Source organism: Bombus fervidus, chromosome 7, assembly GCF_041682495.2.
Source record: "Bombus fervidus isolate BK054 chromosome 7, iyBomFerv1, whole genome shotgun sequence".
Taxonomy (NCBI): Eukaryota; Metazoa; Arthropoda; class Insecta; order Hymenoptera; family Apidae; genus Bombus; species Bombus fervidus.
Genome location: NC_091523.1, coordinates 17,664,159 through 17,675,243, shown reverse-complemented (window position 1 = coordinate 17,675,243; position 11,085 = coordinate 17,664,159). Strand labels below are relative to the sequence as shown.

Below are 11,085 nucleotides of genomic sequence, written 5' to 3'. Positions count from 1 at the left end.
TATAGTTTTACGATAATATTATAAACTTTTTTTTGCAAAAGAATACTATATATTACTAAACGCAGCAAAGATAACTATTTATGCAAAATTTCTTCTTCCACCTTTCAAAAATACTTTTGCACACTAATCCGGAAAAAATATACACGATATCGATTAACAAAAGGTTCGGAGAAAATCCATGATATCGCACAGCTTCTATTTTCGGGACTATAGATAAAATGAAAAATGATAAATAAAATTAAAGCATTTTAGAAAAGCTAGATCGTTGGTTTCGTTTGTCTCTTTTACATGAAAACGTCACAAGGATTTTAAGGCCACTAGCCTTTCTCGTAAGTAGAACAGTTATGCTTTTAAACGTGTGTAAATCCCGTAGCTGTAGCGAATTCACGTGTAAAGCATAAAAAAGAGACGCAAAGAAAGTACGCTAGAATATTAAATGTATTTTGTTCTATTAGAATATTAGTTATTTTCGAGAAAAAATATTTGATCCGATTCGGACTGTTACACTAAGCACTGATACGATTAACGCTGTTTCGTGGAACGCTGTTTGAGGCTTCCGGGAAACGGCCGTGTCCAGAAAGGAAAGAATCGGTCTCACCGATACTGATACTTATATTAATATTATTATTATATCGCATATTAATACGGCAGAAAATTTCATATAGGTAAGAAATAGTAGAATATCGATCAAACGATATACGATACACATACGCAGGCAGAGAGCGAATATAAGTTTTATACTTTTTTCTAAGAACAGCCATGCGTCATCGGAAAAAGAAACTTATATATTTACCGCCGTACCGATCACAGAAATCGGAACGTATTAAAACTTTTTCATATGTTATTTATAAAAGTCGAATATAATATAAATTATAAATATCGTTTCACAGTTCTGGTGAAAAATCGAAGCGCTCGGATTGTCGCAATCGCGGAATACTAGGGACACCTATATCCCTACCGTTACCGTATATCCCCATGAGGAGCTATTGGTTTTTTCGTAAGCGAAGGAACGTGTGATCGAGAGGAACGAAGGGAAAGTTGTGGCCGTGCTGGACAGTCACCGCCAACCAGCTCGTGAGATTCGACGCGGGATGCTACGAAACAAGGTGAGCGGGTTACGAGTGTATTGTATATGCATTTTGCCGATCCAGTGTCGCGAGCCGATGCAATTTTCTACCAGACGAGCTCGACTCCATTTCCTTTTATTTCGCGCTAGCTTCGCAGCCAGACGAAAATTCGCTCAAGGCGTCACATTCCTTGCGAACTGACCTCAGCGGCTTTCGACGCTATCTCGCGTTTCGCGTACGCGGGATCATTCGGAAACCATTGGATCGACTGGAGCGGCTGGATCGGCGTATCGCGATCGATGGTTAGATCGTGAACGACTATGGATGTCGGTGCAAGCGAGTCTTATCTTTTCCCTCGTTAGAAGAAATTAAAAACTCGTCGTGCGAGTAACTAAAACGGTAAATACCGGACTGCATCCTGTACCAGGTTGGCGACGATACTCTCGAATACCGATTGTGCTTGTGGAAAAGTGGCATGTTGTGAATGAGCCGAAATTCTACCGAGATATCGAGACGTTTTGTTCGAGAAGCGAATATATCTCGAAATTCAAATTTTTCTCCAAAAGGTGAATATATCTTAAAATTCGAATTTTCCCAATCGATTAAGCGTTTCTTTCGTTTCACATCGTATTTCCTGAAATTTCCGCATAGTATTGTCAATTTATTGCGCCAATAGAATATTATGCTTCTTTCTCAAGGCCTTGCACGCGAGAGCGACGCATTTAAATTAGACAAAAAATCGAACGACGGCTATTTGCTGTACGAGGATAGACTTTGTTACATAGGATGTTGTCAGACTAATGAAAAACTGTTTTTGCGCAATTTTAAATTCATGTCAGCGTTTACGATACGAAAGGTAGTACGAGTTGCGATAGAATTATTTATTCCAACTATAATAATTGAGTGTAAAAGGAATGTTGCATTCCTTGAAGATCGAAGATGTAAGACCGTAAGATGTTTCCGGAGTATATTCTTGGAAGAAATACTATAATAAAAGAAATACTATATCTGGCATTATAAATATCTTAAGATTCGGCATGTTTATTAAAGAAGCGTGTACGATGATAAGGCGTATAATTAGTAACTAGCGTGGTGTGAAATTCTAGTTATAACAGTGTCGAAGAGTAACTATAAAATCACTTAAGATTTCGCTCACGATATATCACCGACAAATTGATTCGATCTATCGCTAAATGTAAGAATATATAGAGCATATAAGCATTTGCTTATCGAAAAGATAGTCATCCTATCTAATTAAGCGATGCGATGTAGAAAAAGTGCTGAATCAATAATATTGAATTGAAAACAAGAAACGTCACGCGACGAAGGAAACACGAGTCGTCTCTCTTTTAAACGAAAGATGTGTTCGCGTGTGCAGGAAGATGTGTGCAGGTGATTCTAAAAAATTTGGGACAAAGATTTGATGTTCAACAGGGTCAGGGTCCAGTTACGATTGCAGTTAAGTTATGTCAATAGTCTCGGATGTAGGATAGACAAAGACTTTCTCTCGGCGCTTTCTCTGATCCGTAATTTACTATCAAAGAAATAGGTGCGTCGCGGTATACTCGGTTATCCAAATCCTATGAAAATTTATACTCGTAAAAATATCGTGGTCGTTATTGCATGCTGCTTGAGCCTGCTATGTATATTATAAAACGTTGATCCGAACATTAAATTACACGTTTATTCGTTCAACTATATGGATAGTAACTCGCAAGAGTAAGAAACGCGTATCGTTTCGTTCATCTATTCCTTTTCGAAATATGTTTTACGCGATACAAAATTCAGTCGGCATCGATAAAGAAAGTAATCTTACAAATCGCGATATGTTCCACAGAAAAATGCCTGCGATAAAACTCTTCGGCAGAACGTGGCTAGCTGCGAGCGACGACCTTGTTTATCCGGGTATCTTTGAAATTTTCATTCGATCCATTTGGTAAGTAGTTCGTCTTCTTTCAGTTTCAGCGCTAGAATCTTGAGAATTTCATCCAACGTGCAACATTGCTACAGATTGTATATAGACTCTAGACTATAGTACTCTAAAGCCTCAACTGGTCGACGTATTTTACTTAAAATCCCATATATTGTAAATTAACGTAAACTTGCAAAGAAATAATGCTTTTAAATGATTAACAAAACAGTTTAACGTTTAACTATTGTATTATTATGAAATTATGATAAACGGGGTCATAACTTTGCTCTCGAGGCGTGGCGTTAAATTTAACTATCTTATATCATGCCTCTCAAATAAAATGTATAACTTATAAATTCAGATTTTTATATTTTTTATCAAGATGTATCAAAACATCGTTGATTAAGAATCAATGAAAATATAAATATATAGTTTCTTCTCTCCTTCGTGCAAATTAAGATTCATAAACAATGATATCGTGATTTCTTAAGAACTATTCGTATATAATTTGCATAACTCAATATCTTAAAATAACACAGCTAGAACACTTGGAAGAAATAATATGTAAAAATAGCGAAATAACGAAAAAGAGGAGAGTAAGAATAATCAAATTAACCACATTCAGAATCTTAATATCGGATAATTAATAGCTTTATTTTCGACGTGTATCCTTGGCAGAAATGACGATCTTCCTTCAGAGGAACAGCTCTTTCCCCTGTTTGTCTATTCCTCCGACATATAAGGAACCAATCCTTTCTGTATTTACACATTTTACTCGATTCCTTTCCATTTTGTATTTATGCAAATTTTACGATCATTATAGATTTTTTACGAATTGGAGACTCCCAAGTCACCCATAATATCTATGTATAGAGCGACGGTTAGTCGGTTAAATAATGCGTGTATCTACACATATAACATTATTTAAATTTACTCAATTATTCCAGGAAGATGACGAAAATGTACGCAATACATTGTACATAGATAGAAGTATTCAAGAAATAGTTTCATGTTCTATAAATAACTAATCGTCTCTCGTTTTTATAAATTCTATATTAAATGATAGATTTTATATTAAAGAGATCTAATTAAGGATAATATAATCATATTTCTTATTTGTTAAAATAGATTATGGTATTTTACATGTCACTGATATATAGTAAAATCCCTTTTAAAACTTCCTGCAGAATGGTTAAATCAATGGACGACGTTTACGAATAATAAAAAAAGGCTTAACTACATACATTGCGAGATGTTTAGAAACAGAAACCAAACTTCTCTCAAATCTTTACTTTCACACGTCGCATATCGTTCACAGATCGTCGAAGTCGAAAAATTTGTAAATGAATCGTACGTACATTAAGTATGCTACAAATATAAAAGATAGTGTTTGCTAGGAGTGTGCGGGTACCTAAAACGCGTATAAGTAAGATGCCTTTGCTTAATTTCGCGATCAGACTTTGTACCTAAACTTTTAGCTTCAGAATGATTTGCACTATTTCACTATTTCGCTATATAATAAAAGATACGAGACCGCGGGTATCCGAACGTTACAAACTTTCGGGGTCCTAATACGATCCCGAGTAAAATTCCCGACAGTTCCCTATAATTATCCTTGATTAACATCCATAAATAATTATCCTTACTACTAGGAAGAGTTTCTTCGTTTATTAAACGAATCTGAATAAATTTTAATTCTTACGTAATTAATTCTGTTCACAGGTTATCCTTGATTGTAACCGTTTGTGTCAGATATTACGAGCATACATGGAGTTGTCAGTTAGGTGGAGAGTTAGTTCGCGTGTATCTGTTAGGAGAGATAGCATTTCTTGTCGTGTCTATACTTTTCATGCTCATCATTACAAGACTGAGCGCAAAAGGATCTATCTTGGAAACGCACGCTCGTAAACACGTTGAACCATTATTGACAGTTAAGTAAGTAGACGTTTGAAAATTATACTGCAATTTACATATCGTTGACGAACAACGCCATTCATTATAAAACACCGCTGAAATAAAACAATGTTCTTCGCTCTGACATGCATCGCTTCACGAACTACTTCGTACTTTTATTATTCTTATTATTCATTTTCTCATTGCAAGTACAAACTTCAACCACTATCATCGATCATAAACGGCATCGTTTATCCGTAATTATGTATTGCCAATTAACGAATTACTATACAAAATAAATTCTGTTTGCGATGTCTATTGACGTAAACTCTTTTCACTTTTTAGTACTGATGCATTATACTTTATTGACGTGGATTAGTAACGATTGATAGGTACTGTAACATACACCATTTCTGAATGTTACAATGCGACATTATCGTCGCATATAGTTTATTATCGCAATAAGATTGTTTTTCGTAGGTTCGTTGCTTGTAATAATTCGATAAAACTTGACTGTACTATCTTAGCGCGAAGATATAAAATGTGCACGCGTTGTAGAGATCTCGACGTTATTCAAGAAATTCTAAATCCAACTTCAAATTAATACGAATAATAAAGTTTTATCGCGCAAATAATCTTAACAATTAGTCGATCTTTTACTTCCCGTTAAATTCAAAAGGCAGATGTTCTAACATGCAGGATGTTTTATAAAGGATCATACAATCGAATAGGAAATACGATTCTACGAATAATATTTTTCCATTCGTAATTTTCTTTTATTCGGTGTTCGAACCTTTTTTTTTTTTTTTACAAAGAATCTTTCCTGCGGGCAGTCGAGTTTGACAAATTTTCGTAACTCTCGACCCATTAACCAGGTTAAATACATCTACTATAACGGTTCGGTCGTCGACAAAGTATCGACGAGTACTATCGCTTCGAACCGAATTTTCTTACAAAGCAACTTTCGAATGCAAAACTTCCGTTCTACGTTTTCGATCGATCTTTGTTGGTAAAATAATTTTCTGATCGGTATTGTATCATTCGTCTTGAGGCAGCTTGTATACGCGTAACAAAATTCCGCAAGAGCGCGTTCTTCCCAAAATTGATGTTTCTTTTCTAAAATTATAATTAAGATATTATTATGATTTTACAGAATATTGTTCCTCCTACCTGAGATATCATGGAATATTTTAGGGAGTTTATGGTTGTTCGGATCAAACGTCAAATGTACTTACGAACATTATACGATCATGATAACCCGGGCCTTGGTGTTCTTCGACTGGATCCTTATAGGTCTCACCGTTTTCGGCTTGGCATTGATCTTCGATCCTTTAGGATTATTAAATAAGAAACATTTAGAAACCTCTGTCGAATATGGCAAACTCTCGAGGAACTGGCAACGGAGATTCAAGTTTCTCTGGTGGATGAGAAAAGACGAGAACGCTAACGAGACTTTTCAACATGTTGCTGGTGAGACATAGGTACGACTGGCCTTAAAAAGGTTCTGTCGTGATTGAAATCGAAACCGTCATTTCTTCGTCATATATTTTTTAAAAGAAAGCTTTCAACGCCGGAAAAAAGATCGAACCAAACGAACGGAGATTTGGCTTAAACTTGTATCAACTTGCAATACATAAAAATAAAAAGTCAAGACGAGAGCTACACCAAGTGGAAGAGGATAGAAGGTCGTTGATTAGTGTAAATATTGGCGGTAATTTTTTGTACACATTGATAAAATGTACTTTGTATATGTAAATAGTTTCCTAGTAGAGATTTTGAACTCTTATCTAGACACATAACATATATATATATATCGGTACTTAAACTTCTACGTACACTTCCTTACGAACTGATATGAAAAAATAAAATATGTTTGTCCATTACAAGGCATGTAACGAATCGCGTATCTAACGAATTAAACGCGACAACTGCGGGATAGTAAAAATAATTTGTTGTACCGTGCGCAACGCACGCGTTTTATGCGTCACGATATTTACAATTCGCGGCGTTGATCTCTTTCTGTTTATGCCGAACTTTTGAAAGGCAGAATTTTCTTCCGGAGGGTAAATGTGCATAAATAAATGTCTACGACGTACGTCTTAGTATACATATATATAGAAATTAAAGATTCTTTGTTTTACTAAACAATTATAGCTATCGATAGAAAGAAATATGTATAATCTTTGTAGAATCTAACACAGTTTGTCAGCATTTCCTTTTGTCGTGATTCCGTTACCGACGATATTACAAACTTTTAAATACAGCGAACAAAGTAATTCTTCAACATTATCGCATACCTCTCCGTACAAAACTATCTATCTTTGACTATATTTGCCATTTAACGCTTCGCCAAACGTCCAACACATTTTACATTCTTTTTTTATTATAGGCTATCTTATATTTATCGTCTGTCATAGGAGTAATTTTGACACGATAAAGAAATTATCGCTTTTTTATAGGTTTGCTAAGCTCTCTGTACCAGGGAACAGATTTAGTTCCTTCAGATATCATCGCAGGCTGTATCCTGCTAAGAATTCGGCAAAAGCGAGAAACTCGTGAATTGCGCCGGCTAAATATTCTTCCTGTTCCAAGATATACTTCCGGTATATATTTTAATTATAATAATTCTCTTCCAAAATTTAATTCGCGGGAACTCGTGTAACTAAAGAGTTAATTATATTATTTCGAAACTGTACAAATAATACAAACGATCTTAACATTATTGTTCTAGATGCAACTGTAATTTTTAAAAATGCACCGAGTTGGATGTCTTTGGAGAACGCGGCTTACTATATAAAACTTTCATTAGCTGCTTACGGATGGTTATTAGTTATGTATTTACATATATGCACCGGGTGTTTTCATATTCTGCCGAATTTGACATGTTGCGCTTGTTTTCGGTAAGTAGAAAGATCATGACGATTTCTCGAAGAAATCAGATCGATTATTTGCAAATTTCTGTCAAATATTTAAAATAAAGCAGAGTTATTACGATTAATCAAAAGGAAATTAATTAGGAGAATATTAAATAAGATAAAAGAAGAATAGACTCAAAGTTGAAATACGATTCGGTAAAATATTATTTTAAATAAAATATTGCGATATAGAAACGATATTATACTGCGCTTTAAGAAAAGAAAAAAAGTATAAAACGTGTACTACTTTAACTAATATTGCGAGACCCTATCTTGATCAATTCATTGTAACTACAGAACAAAACGTATTCCAATTATCGGCGACAATTGTTGCTACTGTTATTTAGCCGGTATGAAAACTTTATCAGATTTATCGACGGATGACATCCTGTATGCGTCGTTTAAAAACTATTTATGCGAGGTTGGTATTAAAAAGGAATATCGTATGTTTATGTATTCAATAAAGAAACAGCTTTTTTAATCGTTTTTATAAAATACTTTTAGATACCGTTCTGTGTAATAGCAGATCAGAAGAAAAATAACATTGTCATTGTTATACGGGGTAGTCTCTCGATGCGTGATTTGATAACCGATCTTGCCGCAGGTTCTAACGTTTTTGTATGCGAAGGTGTTCCATCGAACAGCCATGTAAGTATCTCAAGTCCAATATGAAACTAACGATAAGAATATTTTTAATCGTACTATTTACAAAGAAAATTGTACGCTGAATCGCGCGTTATGTTTCCTTTTAAATTATTCATAACCGTCGAATGTTACGTGTATAGGCACACAGTGGTATGATAACGGGTGCTAGGCTGATTTTCAAGAAATTAGACGATAGCAAGATTTTAGAACGAGCATTCAATACATATCCTCATTACGATTTGGTTATTACAGGTAAATAGGAATGTTATATATGCGCTAGAAAATTTTCCTTATAGGTTTACACGTATTAGTCTCTATAATAATTAAATGTTTTCGATATTATGTTACGAATACTTTTTTGCCTTACTCTTTTCGGTTGCACGATCAAATGTTTATTGACAAGAGAAACGATGAATTGAAAACGATCGTATTTTCGAGGTATCAAATATTTTAATTATGTAGACAAAATGTTAGAACGATATATGCATTGTATATTACCAGATTATTAAATTACCCTACAAGATAAATAAAAAAGGAAATAAAATCTGTATAGAATTGAGCAGTCCTCTATATTTTAATTCCTCGTTGATATTCGCGTATAGATAACAAATGACACGCAATTTACTTATTTGTATCGTTTTCGTTAGTCATCTTACAGATATACATGGTTATTCTTTGAACGATTACGAAACGATTTATTTCAATTACGTTGGAAAGATATAATTTCTTAAAAATGCCATCGTGCAAAAATAATAGATACTTTTCAAGTATTTAACAAATAATTTAAAACGAAATCTAATTTTACCGATAAACTTTTGTCTATATGTTTAAGATAATCTTTTAACAATTTCATGTAAACAAATACGTGCAGGTCACAGTCTAGGTGCTGGTATAGGTATTCTGTTAGGATTTTTATTACGTCCACGATATCCATCGCTGAAAGTTTATGGATTTTCCACACCAGGTACGAAATCTTTGGAAACTTTGATTCTTCCTCTTTATATGGTTAATTGTTTTAATTAATAATAATTATTATTAACGAACCTTTACCAAGAAAAACTTTTTGTTCAGCGGGTCTTCTCTCGAGGGAGCTTGCCAGAATAACGGAAGAATTCGTTTTCACAATAGGCATTGGAGATGACCTAGTAATGAGATTGAGCGTCGATAGCACAGAAAATCTTCGAACGTCTTTGCTCATGGCACTTCGTGTTTGCCCATTACCTAAGGTGCGATCCTCGTCCTATTTCGAATATTTTACATTCTCACATGTCTATTTTACCATATACTATCTGAAATATTTTCAATTTTATTTCTTTAATATTATTGTTGCAGTATAGAGTAGTATTAAACGGATTAGGTTACATTTTATTCGGCATTCCTGAGAAAGATCTTGAAAATACATGGAATGCCTATAATATGATTACCACTGTATCGGGGGAAACACCTTTACTTAACGACCGAGATATAAATACGGTGGAGGTATATACTTACATACGTGTCGATATAATTTAAATTATTCATTTTTTTGTCTATCCACATATAAAACCTAATAAAAAAAAAAAAAAAATGATTTATATTATAGGAAAATAGGATTTACGAGCGAGATATTTCGAAAAGGAGATATTCTAAAGTAAAATTATACATAGGTGGTAGAGTACTTCACATAATCAAACGTAAACCCGAACAATCAAAAAACAGGTTTGCTACTTATTTCATATTTTACCCATTATTTATTTTCTCCAAAGTCGAAGAATATTTTAGAAGCGCCAAATAATTAACCGTATATTGCATTTTCTCTTGCAGCAAGAGTCAAAATAAGAAAGAAAAGGAATTCGAGATGCGATGGGCGCAACCGGAAGAATTTACGGAATTAGTTGTGATGCCACGGATGTTATTGGATCATTTACCAGAATGCATAGACAAAACTCTGACCGCCTTGTTAGAGCAACAAAAAGACTAGCTACAATAGTTTAATCCTTGACATAAGTGATAAAAAATAAATTGGTTTGTCATTGCATTATATCGTTAGTAAAATTGTGCAATTTTCCAAATAGTACGGGACGGACAGAGTTTTAAATTTGAATATTTTCTGACTTAAACATAACATAAAACATGTATAAGACGCAACACCAAAAGATCGAATGATAAATGTAACACTTTAAAAACGTCTAGAAAATGTTTGCAGAAGAAATGAAGATTGAATTGAAAATCAGTTATGTTCACTTCATTATGATGATTATAGTCGTTTAATATGGTGATTATACATATGGTGCAACGATGTCATGGAGTATCGCAATGCTTGCGATTAATTTCTGATCACTTTGTAATTACTTTTAATTGTTACTTTTCGTTACTTCAAAAATCCCAATCGTGTGATTTTAATAGATTATATGTATATATATTATATTTTTTCTACTATAATAATGGTGGTAAAAATATATAATACAGAATACGACTTGTTCTTGGTTGTAATATTTTAACATGCCCACTGTGTTGCACTTATAAATTGGTTGGTGTAATTAATTATTTGCATTGTACTTACCCAAATGTAACCAAATGTAAAAATGGTTACGTTATATTTTATTATTGAATACATTCTTCTGTTCTGTTATAGAAATGTAACACATTTGTAAACCTTTAATCGTTAAAAAAG

General features: G+C 33.8%; 1 protein-coding gene across 5 annotated transcripts; it reads left to right on the top strand.

Moving 5' to 3' along the window:
- The first annotated feature begins 961 nt into the window (after positions 1-961).
- Positions 962-11,049, top strand: LOC139989109 (diacylglycerol lipase-beta). Of its 5 annotated transcripts, none has more exons than XM_072007082.1 (15): positions 970-1,106; positions 1,217-1,633; positions 2,905-3,003; positions 4,702-4,914; positions 6,026-6,342; positions 7,332-7,475; positions 7,604-7,772; positions 8,085-8,208; positions 8,292-8,435; positions 8,573-8,684; positions 9,304-9,396; positions 9,504-9,658; positions 9,765-9,911; positions 10,015-10,130; positions 10,236-11,049. In XM_072007082.1, the coding sequence occupies exons 3-15, from the start codon at positions 2,909-2,911 to the stop codon at positions 10,390-10,392; spliced, it is 1,986 nt and encodes a 661-aa protein (XP_071863183.1). In that variant the 5' UTR covers positions 970-1,106; positions 1,217-1,633; positions 2,905-2,908; the 3' UTR covers positions 10,393-11,049. The 5 variants fall into 5 exon arrangements, with proteins under 5 accessions (XP_071863185.1, XP_071863183.1, XP_071863184.1 ...); XM_072007083.1 differs by having other exon boundaries at positions 994-1,106; positions 1,495-1,633; XM_072007084.1 differs by lacking the exon at positions 1,217-1,633 and having other exon boundaries at positions 962-1,106.
- Positions 11,050-11,085: the final 36 nt, after the last annotated feature.